At 59.6% G+C, this 15,576-nt stretch overlaps 2 protein-coding genes across 6 annotated transcripts; both read left to right on the top strand.

Moving 5' to 3' along the window:
* Positions 1–419: 419 nt before the first annotated feature.
* Positions 420–7,777, top strand: MED22 (mediator complex subunit 22). Of its 5 annotated transcripts, none has more exons than XM_081238207.1 (5): positions 420–587; positions 1,207–1,358; positions 2,826–2,906; positions 3,667–3,875; positions 7,678–7,777. In XM_081238207.1, the coding sequence occupies exons 2-5, from the start codon at positions 1,236–1,238 to the stop codon at positions 7,760–7,762; spliced, it is 498 nt and encodes a 165-aa protein (XP_081094333.1). In that variant the 5' UTR covers positions 420–587; positions 1,207–1,235; the 3' UTR covers positions 7,763–7,777. The 5 variants fall into 5 exon arrangements, 4 of the variants coding, with proteins under 4 accessions (XP_081094333.1, XP_081094331.1, XP_081094330.1 ...); XM_081238205.1 differs by lacking the exon at positions 7,678–7,777 and adding an exon at positions 6,356–7,128 and having other exon boundaries at positions 423–618; XM_081238204.1 differs by lacking the exon at positions 7,678–7,777 and adding an exon at positions 6,356–7,128 and having other exon boundaries at positions 424–587.
* A 270-nt stretch (positions 7,778–8,047) lies between these two features.
* SURF6 (surfeit 6) lies at positions 8,048–12,901 on the top strand. Its single transcript, XM_081238202.1, has 5 exons — positions 8,048–8,349; positions 9,688–9,885; positions 10,445–10,533; positions 11,465–11,668; positions 11,748–12,901. The coding sequence occupies exons 1-5, from the start codon at positions 8,151–8,153 to the stop codon at positions 12,225–12,227; spliced, it is 1,170 nt and encodes a 389-aa protein (XP_081094328.1). The 5' UTR covers positions 8,048–8,150; the 3' UTR covers positions 12,228–12,901.
* The last annotated feature ends 2,675 nt before the right edge of the window (positions 12,902–15,576 follow it).

Raw genomic sequence — 15,576 nt, 5'->3', positions numbered from 1 at the left:
TCCGGCGGGCTCCAAACAGCAGAGGCAGACAGACTGAGAACCCCCTGCCCAAGACCCCAGGCGGCCCCCGGGACGGAAGAGCCCCCGGGGCGCTGCAGCGCCTCGGCCCCGTCAGCCTCGAGCCCCGCATGGCGGCGCTGCGCTCCCCAGATCCTCCTCCTCCCCCGGCCCGGCTGCCGAGGAGTCTATGCGGCCCCAGTGCCTCTAGGCGAGGCCCCGCGGGGCTCCTCTCGCGCTGGGCGGTGGAGGGATCCCTGCGCGGTCACGCCTCGAGAAGGATGGCAGCGGATAGAGCCCGGAGCCGAAAGCCAGCATCGCGGGGACCAAGGGCACTCACCATCTTGAACGGTTGGCGGAGAAAGAAAGGAAAAGGAATTGTGGGTAATATGTATGCGACCTCAGAGGTCGCGAGAACTGAAGCCTGCGCGGGATTTCGGATTTAAAGCGACAGAACTTTCTCCCGCCCGGCGGGCTGTGCCTAGAGCCGGACGACGGGTCTGAGCTGCTGGAAAAGGGTGTGGAGAGGCGCCGGGGAGCCGGGACTTCTCCGGAGGGGCGCGCGCTCGTCCCCAGCCCGCCCTGGCCAGGTACCCTCCGGTCCCCGGCTCTGCGAACCAGGTGTGGGCGTTGGGGCGGCGTGGCGGCGGTGGCGGCGATCTTCTCGTGCGATTGACTCCAAAGTGGCTTAAAAACCGCCAGTTCGGTCGGGGGACCACCTGGACCGGAGCACGCGCAGCCCGGAGGCACCTGGCGCGGGGCGGGAGGGTGGTCCCAGCAGAGACACCGGAGCGCAGGAGCCCAGAGGTCTCGTGGGGCGGCCCCCGGGGGTCCCGGCGTGGAGACGAGGGCGGCGGATTGGGGGTGAAGGCCAAGTGCGTTTGGAGGAGGTAGGGGTAGGATCCGAGCGGCTCCTCGGGTGAGGAGTAGGGCAGAAGTGCTGGCGGGGAAGCGGCTGGCCAGGGCAGGTGGGGGACGTGCGTGGGCCGGGCCTCTGAGAAGGCTGCGCCGGAGCCCATCAGGGTGTCGTCGGGGTTCCGGGGAAGGGGCGCGGGCCGGAGGAGACGCCGCAGTGCACTGTGTGCGGATGCTTGGACGAGTGTGTTTGGCAGAAAGGGAATCCCCGGAGAGCTGCGGGTCCTGCCGAGGCGGGGGCCCGGAGGGTGGGAGGCTGGGGTTCGCTCGCTCACACCAGACTCTGGGTCCCAGGTGCCCCCTGCCGTGCCTGAGGCCCCGCCATGGCCCAGCAGAGAGCCCTGCCGCAAAGCAAGGAGACGCTGTTGCAGTCTTACAACAAGCGGCTCAAGGATGACGTCAAGTCCATCATGGACAACTTCACCGAGATCATCAAGACCGCCAAGGTGGGTGGGGGCCGCCGGTCTGCTGCCCCTTCTGAGACCAAGGGAAGTAGCAGGGTCTAGAGACTGTGGACAGTGGTGCGCGGAGCCAGGGTGTCCGCTTTCAACAGCACCCACTCAACATGGCTGCTCCGGGCCAGGTGATGGCGATACACCAGTGAACACTTGTCCCCGTGGGGAGAACATCTGGGAGAGCCACAAGGGGATTGACAATAACAAACAGGTCAACAGGTAAATAAACTGGCCAATTACAGGTCCTGGTGAGGCAGTTGTAGGGGACTCCAGTCACATTGCCAGCCAGGATCCAATGTCCAGCATCACTTACTAGCAGCAAGGGCTTGGATGGGGTCTTGACTTCTCAATGCCTCAGTTTCCCCTGCATCGTAGGGTCCTTGTGATGACTGGAGGAGTTTATCTGTGTGAAGCGGTTGCCGTGGGCACTACCGCGAGCGCACGCGGTCAGAGAGAAGCTGGGGCAGGCCTCCCAGGTGGGTAGAGTGGTCAGTGTCTGGTTCCGGTCAGGCAAGCCCGCTGACCGGATTGGGGCAGGATCTCTGCATGACCGCTGCAGACCTGTAAGGCTTGTTTGAGCATTGAGAGTGACGATGAAAGCTAGAGTTTATTTAGTGCTCACCACGTGTCAGGCCGAGCCGAGAGGGCCCTTTGTGTCCCGTCCCATTTAATCTTCACAAGAACTCTACGGGGCAGGTACCATTGTTCTCCTCTCCCTCTTCAGAGGGGGAAACTGAGGCTCAGAAGGCTTACCAACTTGCCCAAAGTCATTCTGCTAATAACTGGCAGGGCTGGGATTTGATCCCGGGAAGTCTGGCTCCTAACCGCTTAGGGTGCCCTGACCCCTGCCCGGACCCTGGCCTGATGGGTGGGTTGGGACAGTTAGCAGCCTAACAGGCTACAGGCGGGGCAGGACTCCTGGCTCTGCCATTTACTGCCTGAGACACCTTGAGTGTGCTCAGGTCTGTCCCGGCCTCAGGTTTACCCACCTGTAAACCAGGGATGGCGGTCCAGGCTTCTGTGAGTTTCCTAAGATGACGGTCAAGTGCTTAATACAGTGCCTGGCACCCAGGAAGTACTCGGTAAATGGTCACTTAAAAAAATACATTGTCGTTTTATTGATCCATTTAGCAGGTCAGTGAGCGCCTGAGCTAGGGATGCAGCCTGTGCTGAACAGGACTCCATTCCCCAAAAAAGACAGGATCAACACCTCCCCACACCTGGCACAGCGGCTGGTGTACTTAGGTACCCACTGGTCCTGGTGAAGGTGCCTGTCATCTCCTTAGAATAGAGCTAGAGGGGGTGACGGTGCACGCGGCCTGAGGTCTGGTTGGCAGCGCCCGGTGCGCAGAGGGCACGATAGGCCACCGGGTATGGTGAGTGCGGTCATGCCGCCACTGCCAGGTGCCTGAGGGCCGGGGCGCCTGCCCATTCTAGGCTTTCTTGTTTGCCCTCCAGATTGAGGACGAGACGCAGGTGTCGAGGGCCACTCAGGGCGAGCAGGATAATTACGAGATGCACGTGCGAGCCGCCAACATCGTGAGTCACCAGGTGGAGGGGACAGCCCGGGCTCCAGGAACCTTGTGGTCCCCACTGGGGTTCCCTGGGTGGGGGGCAAACCACTTCTCAGGAGACTCCGCTCGAGAGGAGGGCTGTCCACGGCAGCCGCGTAAGGGGCTGGCAGGTAGCCGGCCACGGCCATCCTGTGGAGTGCAGGGCGGTGGTTAGAAAGAGGTCACCCCTTCCTCGCTGAAGATTCTTTATAAGTGCGGGAAGCAAACGGCCAGATGAAACGGGACGTGCATTTTGATCCCTTTCGATGTCACAGAACGAGCAGGACAACCAAGGATTTCCATAGGTCTGTGCCCCCGGATGAAAAGGCGCAGGACGAGGTCCTAAAGGAATCCCCCCCCAGCTGGCAGATGTGCTGCTGCCGAGGAAGGCAGGGCAGGAGGTTGAATGGGATGGTAGTTTGATCTGGGGTCCGAGGTTTTGAGAAGCAGAACGTGTGCTTGAATAACACGTGAGATGGGCGATCAAAGCAGCAGGAGCAGAAGGCAGAGGCCAGGGGCGTGTGGGGCCTGGGAGGCGGACGGCACCTGCCTTGGTGCCAGGGACCCTGCCCCGCCCCGCCCCGCCCCGTAGCTTACGCTCTAGTTCCCTCACTTCTCACAGTGACCCTATGTTCGTGCCATGGCCCCACTTTGCAGGTGAGGCAGCTGAGGCCACTGCTTACCCAGCGTCAGGCACGCGGAGGCAGGCTGTCCCTCACTGTGCTGCCCCGTCCCCATCATCGCAGGTCCGAGCCGGCGAGTCCCTGATGAAGCTGGTGTCCGACCTCAAGCAGTTCCTCATCCTCAACGACTTCCCGTCGGTGAATGAGGCCATCGACCAGCGCAACCAGCAGCTGCGAGCTCTGCAGGAGGAGTGTGACCGGAAGCTCACCACCCTGCGGGACGAGGTCTCCATAGACCTCTACGAGCTGGAGGAGGAGTGTTACTCGTCCAGGTACAAATAGGGCTGGACCCCGCGCGGAGCGGACCTGTGGACCTGGGCCCGGCCAGCAGGGGTGGCCCAGCCCCACCTGGCAGCCCGAAGGTCCTGTCTTTCCAAATCCTTCCCGGTCTTGGCAACAGAGCCCTTTGCCTGGGTTTCAGAGGAGACCTCATGGTCAGAGCGCTTGATCTACAGACAACCTACGCCGTCTACCGGGGCCTGGGCATCAGGATGAAAATCACAGAACCTCAAGGGTTGGGAGGACCAAGCCAGCAATTTCTGTCTGGGGGCTTGTCTGTCCCTCTTAGCTGTCTAAGCAATACCTAAACATTCCAGCCAAGGTTGGGCTAGCTCTCTTGGCCACCCATGGCTCATGTCCAGGACTCCAGTGCTTGCCCAGGGATGCAGTTCCATATGGGTGTCACTGAATACCCACCGTGTGTGTCAGGGGTGGGGGCTTCTGGGAAGGAGGAGAAAACCCAAGCAGAGGATGGCCTTGAAAGCCAGGCCTGGGAACTTGGACCACTGAGCCCCCATTCAGCTCAGCCTTGTTCACAGACCACAGCCCTCCTACATGCCAGGCCCATGCTGAGCCCCAGGGATACAGCAGGAGCAAGACCTGTCACCCCAGCCCTCGTGTGGCCACTTAGAATCCTGAGACCTGAGGCGGTTTGAGCTGGAGGGGCCCTGAGAAATCAGAGTCCAGGTGTAATTTACATTTGGGGAAACTGAGGCTGGAGAGACCTCACATCTCCGTCCCCATTAGCTTGGAAAGATCGAGACTCGGTCCAGCAGACATAGAGTCCACACCCCCTCTCGCCCTTGCCTGACAAATGTGTCCTTCCTGTCATGGATTTTCAGTGCTCCTTTCTGTCCCGTGGCGGCCATGCTGGGGCCACAGACGCCCAGAGCCAGTGGTCTGGGGCTTGGTTTCACTGCGCTGGACTCAGTGCCACCCCTCATGGTCCCCGCCCATCTTGGCCTCTGTGGGAAGGGCCGGAGTGTCACTGCCCAGAGGGAGCGGCCTAGCCTCTTCCAGAGGGTCCTGGGGCCTTCTCTAGTCCCTGATACCCACGGCCCAGCAGACATGCGGCGGGTGCCTCCTACATACCAGGCCTTCAGAGAGGGGTCCCAAGAGAGGGGTCCCTGGGGGGTTTCAGACCCTGCTGGGGACCTTGCTCACAGCCCTGCTTGTCCCCTGTGTCCCTGTGTTTGTCCCCCTGCTGCCCCCAAGGGCCAGGCCCCTGGACTGAGCAGCTGCAGGCCAGCAATGCAGCCCTGCCTCTTGAGGCTGAGGGCCAGAGGGGCAGGGCTGCAGGGGAAGCCAGGGGGCCTGAGAGCCAGGCTCCTCGCGTCCTGGCTCTGGGCCCGGCAGTCTCTGGTTCACCCAGAGGGGTTTCTGGTCCGGCCTGGGGCCCCTTCCCGCTGTTCCCGGCGCCTCGAGAGGCTGAGTTCCTCTCTCGTCTGTAAACGCCTGTAAGTGGCTGGGGCTCGGCTGAGGCTGGGCCCGCGGGCTGTCAGCCCCTCCCTGCTCGGCCCCCAACCCGGGCCGCCAGCGCTCAGCCCGTCCCCCGTCCTCCCTGTGCGCCCCGGCTGCCTGCACCCCCATCTCCACGCTCGCTCCCCTGCTTTCTGCTCACGATTTGCTCTTGCTCGGCCTCTTGCCCTCCACTCTCCCTGAGACTCTGCTCCGTGTCCAGGATGGTTTCTGAGACTGAACGCTGAGGGCAGGAGCAAGGGCGGGAGCGAGAGGCAGGGTGGGAGTCGGGAGAAAGCCAGCGAGACAAGTGTGGGGACGGGACACGCTCCAGTCGCCCCCTTGACCACCTTCGCGGGCCGTGCCCTTCACCTGCGTCCTCGCCCTGACAGGCCGGCCCTGCTGCCCCCATAGTAGAGACGGGAGGCTGAGTCCAAGGGGCCGGGGGCCTGTCTGAGGTCACACACAACACCACGGCCTCTGCTCCTAACGGCCGCCCCATTCAGGCTGAGTCCCAGCCAGGGCCGGACCCAGAAGGACGACAGGCTCTCTGCCCTCAGGGGCCTTGCAAAGTGTCGGGACCGAGGAGGCCATGGCGAGCTCTGGACGCTGGTTCCTGCAGCTGGTGGGAGCGTGTGGCTAGGCTGGCAGCTCCCTGCGGGAGGAAGGCAGCTGGAGCCAGGACAGGAGGTGGCGGCAGGGACTAGGAATGCCACTTGGCAGGAGGGACACCGGTTGGTCAGTGGAAGGGACCAGCCGAGGTCACAGCCTGCTGGTGGCTGGTCCCAGAAGGCTCCCTTTCGGATTCTCCGGAGGACCCGGAAGCAGGGGCAGCTGCCCGCGCCTCGCCCTCAGCCAGGCCGCTTGACGGAGGGGCCAGCACCGAGGAGAGGAGGGGAAGGCAGGCCTGGGGTGTGGTCTGTGTTTCCTTAACTCTGCTTCTGTCTCGCTTTCCCTCCCTGGCTTCCCTCACTTCCTGCTCCTGTCTCTCCCTGGGTTTCTGGTGGTGGAAAAGCTCAAGTCTTTGCGAAGCTAATGATCTGCCTCTGTGTGAAGCTTACTGGAGGCTGGACCTCGACACAGACTCCGCTGACGGCCTCTCAGTCCCTCTGCCGGCGTCCCCGGAGCCCAGTGCTGGCCCCCTGCAGGCTGCAGTCCCTGCCCACTCCCACGCCAGTGGCCCCGGCCCCACAGAGCACGCCTGAGCCTCCCAGGGCTCCTCTCCCCAGGCCCCTAGACCTTAGGAATGAAATCCAGTGCTCCCCTCTGGGCCCACCACAGCCTCAACTCCCTTCAGCCTTGGGGCCCACTTGGGGAGCCGCCGTGGCCTCTTTGGAACCGCGTCAGCCCAGGGACAGCCCACCTAGGAGTGTTGGGGGAAAGCAGTACCCCCAGCCATGCCAGGGTGGCCCATCCTTTCTCTTGTCGTCACCTCTTATTTGCTACCTTCCTGGCTGGCTGGCTGGCAGGAAGTTTCCAGGATAGTTTGTCCCGTTGAGGACCTAACGGCGGGGCAGGGAGGATGCCCAGCCTTGGGAGACCTGACCTGAGTGTGGTGTTTACAGTGGGGGATGCAAGTGCTCAGAGTGGCCAGTACTAGCCAAGGCCAGGCACCCATGCAGAGCTCTGTCCGCTACCTTGCCCTGCGCTAGCTGACTGCCCCTGCAGGGCTGTGGGGAAAGGGGGCTGCCCACTCTTGGAGAAGTCAGGGTCCTTCCTAATTCCGCTGCTGCACACATTTTGGTTATTTTTGTAGTGAGACTGTTGAATAAAACCAGCTCCACCCTTTTGCTTTGGTTGGTTCCTTTTCTTGCTCAGCCCCAATCAGTTTTGGACCACCCTCGGTCTCCGTGGCCGTCGGCAAACAGCCCCTGGGCTCTGCCTGTACAACACTGGGCTCCAGGTCAGCCTTCTCCCCACGGGGGCTCTGGGCAAGCAGGGGCTTTGTCAGCTTGGGGTCATGGCTGCATTTTCATTGCCTAGAAAGAGCTGTCTAGGACCTAGAAGGGCCCTAATGTTTGCTGAATGCGTGAAAAGCTGCCATTATTGCATATCACGTGGCCTAGGCGGCGCGCCTCTGGTTACACCCCGAGTCGGTGCTCGTTATTGGCATCTCGTGGTGGGGGGCGACCACAGGCTTGGAAGGGGTTGTAGTGCTGTGCTCATGGTCATGGAGCTGGGAAGTGAAGTGGGAGGTCCCGGACTCAACCCAGGTGGAACGCTAGGCCCAGTGCCTGGAGCCAGGCTCACCTGAGAAGCGGGGGGCGGGTGTCACCCCAGAAGAGCCGGGACATCAATCCCAAGCCCTGTCACCGGCGTGCTTTATCTCCTTCCCAGAGGGAGATCACCGTCCCAGTGTACGGAGGACATGACAGCCCACGATCCGCCACGTCACTCTGAATTTATTACCAGTCACCACTGAAACATAAACTTGATGAAGACACTGCTGTGTGTTTTCTTCGCCGCTTGTACCCCGGGGCCTTGGAACCTGCCCGGCGCGCAGTCCTTTCTGAACGAACGCGGTCTCGCCAGCTTCCACTTGGGGTCTGAGCTCCCAGAGGACTGAGTTACTGCCGATCTGTTCCTGTAGCCCCTACGGTACCGAGGACCTACTGTGCGCCGGGCGCGGTCCCCGCCCCCGCCCCATAATGCTCTGCGCCCCGCCCCCCGCCCCTCTTCCGGTGGAGCCACCTGGTTAATCGATCGTCGCGCGTTGGCTGCTCGGCGCTCGGCCGGCCGCGCCTGCCCACGTGCTGGTTCCCGGCGAGCGCAGCGGAAGGGGAGAGGGTCGCGCCAGCCGGGGTCAGTGTATGTGTCTGGGGCTGCCGCTGCCGGCGCGGGACGTTGCACCCCGGCTCTCCTCCCCGCGAGTAGGACCCCGGAGCGAGCCCTGCCCGACCCCCGAACCTCCAGCCATGGCTTCTCTGCTCGCGAAGGACGCCTACCTGCAGAGTCTGGCCAAGAAGATCTGCTCCCAGCCCAGCCCCGAGCCACAGAAGCGCAAGTCGGGTAAAGCTCAGCCCCCGGCCGGGACTGGGAGGGCTTCAGAAGGGGGCGCCCCTCCACCCCCAGCGTCCCCACTCCCCTCCGCGGCGGCGGTCAGTGTGTGCCCCACACCGCACCTGAGTAGCCTTCAGGTGGAGTAGACACGTAGATGCGTGAAACAAGCGTGTGAAATACTAGAGGGAAGTATTGTAAGGGATGCTTAAAGGCAACGCCATTTCCCTTGCTCGTTGGGGGCCTCCGTCTGGGAGTCTGAGGGATTCAGCTGTGCGCCCTCCGGGCTGGAAGCTCGGCCGGGGTTTGGAGGAGGTGACCCCGTGGAATGGTTGCTCTGCCGTGGGGCATCGTGAACAGGCTTAGCCAGCTCTCCACGCTGGGTGGGAAGACAGGTATGAGTGATGATGAAAAAATTACTTTTTCAGCACATTACTATGGGCCTGGTGGTGGTGTGGGGAGAAGGAAGAAATGGCTCCTGTTAAAGGGAGTTTACACGGCAGTGGTGACAAGGGCCCCCTCAGGAGGCAGATACACAAGTAGGTGAAACAGACAATAACTGGCCTGTCCTGGCGCAGAGGAGGGGAGAGTGGAAACGTCTGCCATGGACCTACCAGAGGGAAAACGACCTTTTCTTTTTATACAAGGAAAATATGTTCATCGTAGAAAAATGAAGTCAAGTGAATTTTTTCATCACTCAGTTACCAGTTAGATTTGTGTCTTTCTAAAACTTTTTCTGAGTATTTCTCACTGAAACAATTTGGCTCCTACTTTGTGTACTCAATTCTCACTTTCCTTTTAGAATGTAAACATTTTCTGCCCCCCCCCACACACACTTGTGGGATCTTAGGTCCCCGACCACGGATTGAACCCAGGCCCTCGGCATTGAGAGCGCGGAGTGCTTAACCAATGGACCGTCAGAGATATTCCCTCTCAATCTGTTAAAGTGAAAGCCTATGCCATTATTTTTTGTTGCGTACATCATAGTTTGTTTTGTGGCAGTGCCATCACTGTCATTGTAGATGGATATTTAGGTTTTCCTAGTTTTTCACTCAGAAAAGGATGTTATGATGAGCATCCTGAGGCCACATCTTTCTGCATACCCAGAATGAGTTCTCACAAGCAGACTGCTGGGTCAGCGTGTGGATGTTTTTCAGGGTTTTGATGAGTGTGGCTAGTCTGCTTTCTAGGAAGTTTGTGGTTCTGAGCTCAACAGATGAGGGTCTCTGTATCCCCCATCCTGACTGGCTTTTGGCATTCTTCTAGGACCAAAGCCTTTGCAAGACCTGCCTACCTGTTGAATGGGTCACAGGGATTGGGGTGGCAGCCTTTTCTCATTTTGTGTTTCAGCTGGCAAAACTCAAGTCTCAGAAGCTGCTGGGCCCCCCAGAAAGAAGAGGAAGAGAGCACAGAAGAAATCCCGGGAGCGGAAGGAGAAGGCTGCAGAACCCAAGGCCCAGGCCCCTGCGGAGAAGTCTCAAGCCAGGACGCCAGTGGCAGCCAAGGAGAAGGAGGACGAGGCCTCCAGCTCCACTGGGGCCCCTGCGGGTGAGGAGGGTGGGCAGGGTCGACCGGGATCTGGGACAGATACAAAAGTGGTCCTCTCTGGTCGTACCGGCATGATCAGATAGTGTGAGACTTCCCGAAGAACGCGTTTTCAGAGGACAGATCATGGGGCTCCTGTGGGTGGATGGGAATCTCAGGAAGTGCACAGTAGTTCCAGGCCACATAGTAACTGGGATGGCGAGGGGCAAGACCACGTCCCACTGAGGTCCTAGAGCAGCTTGACTTGAAGAGCTTTACTGCCCTCATGTCTCTGAAGTAGTGTTATGACAGCTGCCTTTGGGTCTGGGGGTCACTGCAGAAGTTGGAAGAAGTGGGAGATGGGTTTGGGCCGCACTTCATGACGATGTCCTGTCCTGGAGGCCAATCCAGCTTGAAGAGGTAGGGTAGAATTTACTAGAACTGACCTGCAGATCCACGAGTGGTCACTGGAGGGGGCCAGTGTATGGAGACTCAGGCTTCGAAGCTGGGCCCTTGGGGAGGGCACAGGAAGGTCGGGGGGTGGGGGAGTCTCCTTTTGGTCCTCTTGACTGCTTCTTTGCAGATGGCCTGGCCAGTGAGCCTGGCTCTTTATTTGCCTTGGACGTTCTGCGGCAGCGCCTGCATGAGAAGATCCGGGAGGCGCGGGGCCAGGTAGGTGGAGGAGACCTCTGGGTCCTGTGGCAGTTTCTGCACCTGCCTGGTGCTTGCTGAGGTCGGCCCCAGCTCTGCCAGCTGTTATGGGGCTGACAGGGCAGGTGTTGGGGGGGCTCAGGCCCTGTTCCCGCCCCTGCAGCGGGTGCTGCCAGGGCCTCGGCGGCTCTGTTCGGCAAGAGGTCAGGTGTAGTTCTTGTCATCTTGGGGAGCTCGGTCCCCAGGGTCCCCCTCCTGCTGGCCATGCTGAGCTTCTGGCTCTTCTGTCCTGCGGCCTTGGAGAGAGGCTCAGCCTCTTCCCTCAGGGAAAGCTGCCTTTGCTAACACACCCACACTGGGCGACAATTCCTGCACGTTTGTCCGTCTAAATGCACGACGGCCCTGTGAGGTAAGCCAGGGCCTGAGATGAGGTGACCAGCCCGAGGTGACAGCCATGGGACGCTCCAGGGCCTCAGCCAGCCTCAGCGCGGATGGCATTGCCACCCCCACCCCCGTTTTCCTGGGGCCCTCCCCCAAGCCTCCTGCTGTGTGTCTCGGGACAGGCCCGAGGGCCCTGCCTTCCTGCAGGGGTCGGAATCGTGCGGTGGTCTGCACAGGTGCAGTGTTCTGAGCCAACGCCAAGATCTGGGTGGTGGCCTTGGCTAAGCCCCCTATCCTTGTCTCTGAAATGATGGAGGACCACGTGTCCCTTATTGGGTCACTGGGGAGACTTGGAGGCACCATGTTTGGGAAGTGCCCTAGTATGGTAGATGCCTGGGATCCGGCAGGCATGGTTCTCGTGGGGTCCCCTTGTCCTTGTTTTGGGTGCCAGCTCCCCTCCGGGTGGAACGCTGCACGTGGCGGGCCCTTTTTCCTGCCCTGATTCCATGTGCCAGGCCGGGGGCCCCGCGGTTGGGAGGACCTCAAGAGTGAGCGCCTGCTTGCGCCGCAGTGCAGCGCCAAGGAGTTGTCCCCCGCCGCTTCGGAGAAGAGACGCCGGAGGAAGCAGGAGCGCGACCGGAAGAAGAGGAAGCGCAGGGAAATGAGAGCGAAGGAGAAGGCGGCCGAGGCCCTCGAGGGGGCGCAGGCCGCCGAGCCGCCTCCCGAGGTGCCGCACGAGGAGGCGCAGGCCCGGCCGGGGCTGCTGTTCAATAAGGTGAGACCCGGGCGGCCGGCGGGCGGGCCCCGGGCGGGCGGGCAGCGGCGCTCGGCTCACATCGCCCTCTTCCCCGGAGGTGGAGGTGAGTGAGGAGGAGCCGGGCAGCAAGGCCCAGCGCAGGAAGGAGAAGAGGCAGAGGCTGAAGGGGAACCTGACGCCGCTGACGGGCAGGAACTACCGGCAGCTGCTGGAGCGCCTGCAGGCGCGGCGGGCCCGGCTGGAGGAGCTGCGGGACCAGGACGCGGGCCAGGCCCGGGAGCTCGAGGCCAAGATGCAGTGGACCAACCTGCTGTACAAGGCCGAGGGCGTGAAGATCCGCGACGACGAGCGCCTGCTGCAGGAGGCCCTGAAGCGCAAGGAGAAGCGGCGGGCGCAGCGGCAGCGCGCGTGGGAGAAGCGCACGGTGCACGTGCTGGGGAAGATGCAGCAGCGGCAGGACAGGCGGCGGCAGAACCTGCGCAGGAAGAAGGCGGCCCGGGCCGAGCGGCGCCTGGAGAAGGCCCGCAGGAAGGGCCGCATCCTGCCCCAGGACCTGGAGCGGGCCGGCCTGGCCTGAGGGTCCCGGCGGAGAGCGGACGCCGCCGCGTGCTTGAGAGCCTTCGGATCTGGGGGAGGGGCGACCCACATCCGGGCTCCAGGCTCCTCTTGTGAGGCCGGAACGCTCCCTGAAAGTTGCGGGGTGGGGGGCGAGGGAACGGCGAGGAGGGAGGGGGCGTCTTGGGGGGGCTTCCCTGGCGCCCTCTTCCTCCCCCGTGTTCACAGGAGCGGGAACTGCTGTGTCTGCCCCAAGCTCACTTGGGAAGGACAAAACCCAGCCAGCTCCTGTGGCCTGCGTTGGAGTGGAGTTGACGGGCTCGGTAACTGGGTGACGGCGGGGCCGTCCTCAGGCTGCCTGGAATTGAGTTATTCGAAGTTAATTTCTAAGGTGGGTGAAACTTAGAATTTAAGGTAAACATGCACATTAAAAATCCTAAGGTCACCACTAAAAGAAACAGTGACCTAGCAGGAAGAACAGGGGAGTGGGGTGGACAGTTATCGATCTAGGGGGAGGCAGGAGAGAAAGAGTAAAACCTAGAACCGAGCGAGGCCAATGGAGGGTGCACAGTCAGAGGCACAGTTAAGTCCAAGCCCGCAGGCAGCCAGGATGAATGCACGGGACGAAACTCAATGAATTTTATGGTATGTGGATTATATTCCAGTAAAACTGTTAATAAAATTCTTTTGACTGAACTCCAGTTAAGAAACAGATGGTAACTAAAAGGAAGCTGGTGTGGTTGTATTATAAGATGAAGATTTGAAGGTAAAAGGCACTAGTAGAGAGGTTAAAAAGTCGCCACGTAATGAAAGGGGTGCAGATTACCTGGAAGGTAGAACCGTCCTGCACCAGGAACAGCTTCACATCTGCCAGCAGAAACGGACCCGCTACACGGAGAGATCGGTTCACAAACCAAAGTGGGAGATTTTTAACATCTCCGTTAGCAATTGATACACCAAGCAGACAAAATCTGATGCATAGGGAAGGTTTCGACGAGAGCGTTTGTAAGCTTGATCTGACGGACACACACAGAACAGTGTATCTAAAAAACAGCGTGTACTGGGACTTCCCTGTGGTTAGGACTCTGTGCTTCCAATGCAGGGGGTGTGGGTTTGATCCCTGGTCAGGGAACTAAGATCCCACATGCCTCGGGATGCAGCAAAAAATTAGAAAAAAAACCCAAAAAACAGTATGTACCTCAAGCACACGTGGAATAGTGTTGAAAACTGACCACCTCCTAGTCCATAAAGCAAGTCATATTTCAAAGCGTCGGCATCATATCTGGCCGTAGAAAAATTTAAAAACTTCAGAGGTAATTGTTAAGGTTTCCTGTTTGGAAGTTTAAAAACACACTTCTAAATTACCTGTGAGTCAAAGAGTAATAATCCCTAGTGGATGTTAGAGAATGTTCAGGACTGAAAGGTAACGAAAGTGCTGTGCGTTAAAATTTGTGGGCCACAGCTAAGGCAGTGCCAAAAGCGCTTGATGGCCCTGAAAGTGTGCTTGTGTGTATCTGTTCTTGGTTATACATCTTAGGAAGTGATTGCATTGTGCAGCACAACTTCCTGCCGTCTTGCCTGACCAAGCGCCTCATTCCAGGGTCCTGTCGTCCCACTCGCTCTGCACCCAGCAGGTACTCCCGAATTATTGTCCGTGTGTTGCAGTCAGAGTCGGGAGAGCATAAACCCCCTGTGGAGATCGCAGGAGCATCTCAGAAGGCCTGGTGGACGTGCATCATCGGGTGCCCCCCCTCTTCCTCTGAAGCCTGCAAGTCCAGGAAGCTCACCCCTCCGACCTGGAGTGCTGCTGTGTCCCCAGCTTCATGTAGCTGGTGTGCAGGGCGAGCAGGTGGTGCATTTTGGTGGCAGGTGGCATCAGGAACACCCCATTTCTAGAAGCAGCACTGGACAATAGGAGATACAGGGCAGAAAGGGTGAGGAAATACAGAGAATTCTCCACCTGGTGGGAGACAGAGCCTATATCCAAGTTTAAACATTGAAAATGCTCCAGCCTCCCTGGGCTTGGCCACTCATGTCCCTCCCTGGCCCAGGGCTGGGAGCTGAGGATGCACAGAAGCAAGGACACGCTGCCCATGATTTTGGTGGCAACCGAAGCATCTCATGGCCAGAGGCAATAGTGGACGATGGAATATGGACAGCAGGACAGAAGAGGTTGAGAACATTACAGAATGAGTCTAGGAGGCCCGATGCACACCTCTTGGGTGTCGTGCGCCTCAAGTGCAGAAGATGAAATGCAGAGTCACAGGAGGAAACTTCCAAGGGCCTAATGTCAAAATTTTCAGACCCAAACGGCAAGAGTCTCCAAGTCAGAAGGTCCCCCTCCTGTTGCATATAGTGAATCGGATGGAAATAGCCGTAACCAGGACACGTGCTCAGGAACCGGGGTTCACCAGGAACTGGGGTTCCAGCAGTCCTGCAAGGCCAGGGTAGTCTTGTGCCACTGGCCCCTTTGGGTGAGGCTGGGAAGCAGGTTCCCAGTCACCCTTTCCTTCTACTTAGGGGCTCCAGAAGTTGAACTAACACATGGTTAGAAATTCAGTGAGGGGCTACATGCAGCTGAGTAGCTCAAGTGAAGCCTCTGTTCACCAGACCTGCGTCGGAGTGCAGAGGGCAGAGAGAGGGCTGTCTCCAGACCCCCTGTGGGTTGGCCCACCTAGTTCATTGCACTAGCCTGACAACTGTGGGAACCTCGCGTACGTGGCCTGTGGAAGTAAGATGCTCCCTGCCGCCCTCAGGTCCCAGGATCTGCACTGTCCCAAGAGCATGGTTCTACCTCTGCATCTCCCGTGGCATTCCATCCAGCCTTCAGGGAAGGGCCACTACGGTGCTTCTCTACTCTGCTCACAGTGCTTTTCCTAGTACCTCCGCAAAGGATGAGTCTTCCGTACCCTCCTCAGACCATCTGTCGGGTGGATGAGCGGGTAACATTGTTAAGACCTTCCAACAAGCCTGCCTCGCTCCAGGTAGACAGTAGCCTAGAGGAAAGAGAGTTCTTAGCTCTGCGTCATTCCAACGGATTTCTGGAAGGTTCACTCACCTCAGCATGGGCCACTGTGGGTTCCAGGTTTTGGTCAAGCAGCAAAGGAAATGATCGGATCCTTTCCAGCTCCCTAGCTAGCCCACCGAGTCCTGCTTATGGGTGGAGCCCCCTCTGCAACTGCACCCCGCCTTTCTTGGCCAAGCACTTCTAGAATCAACTCCCACATACTTCCCTGATTTTTTTCCAATGTAAAACAGCAGATACTTGTTCATTGAGTCAAAGCTTCTGAGTTGGACTTTGTAACTGGCCACTTTGGACTTGCTGAGACCCCACTGTACTTACCAGTCTAGAGACAAGGTGAGATGGGGGT

Source organism: Mesoplodon bidens (assembly GCF_964165515.1).
Source record: "Mesoplodon bidens genome assembly, chromosome: 6".
NCBI classification, from domain to species: Eukaryota; Metazoa; Chordata; class Mammalia; order Artiodactyla; family Ziphiidae; genus Mesoplodon; species Mesoplodon bidens.
The sequence above is the reverse complement of the archived record's forward strand: the minus strand, read 5'-3'. Positions and strand labels throughout refer to the sequence as shown.

What these genes read in the sequence shown, in the direction of transcription:
- SURF6 (XM_081238202.1), top strand. Translation starts at nt 8,151, where the DNA reads ATGTGTCTGGGGCTGCCGCTGCCGGCGCGGGACGTTGCACCCCGGCTC. An exon ending in TCCGGGAGGCGCGGGGCCAG is followed by an intron (nt 10,534 to 11,464) that starts GTAGGTGGAGGA and finishes CTTGCGCCGCAG; the next exon opens with TGCAGCGCCAAGGAGTTGTC. An exon ending in CGGGGCTGCTGTTCAATAAG is followed by an intron (nt 11,669 to 11,747) that starts GTGAGACCCGGG and finishes TCTTCCCCGGAG; the next exon opens with GTGGAGGTGAGTGAGGAGGA.
- MED22 (XM_081238205.1), top strand. Translation starts at nt 1,236, where the DNA reads ATGGCCCAGCAGAGAGCCCTGCCGCAAAGCAAGGAGACGCTGTTGCAG. An exon ending in ACGTGCGAGCCGCCAACATC is followed by an intron (nt 2,907 to 3,666) that starts GTGAGTCACCAG and finishes CCATCATCGCAG; the next exon opens with GTCCGAGCCGGCGAGTCCCT. An exon ending in GAGGAGTGTTACTCGTCCAG is followed by an intron (nt 3,876 to 6,355) that starts GTACAAATAGGG and finishes GTGGTGGAAAAG; the next exon opens with CTCAAGTCTTTGCGAAGCTA.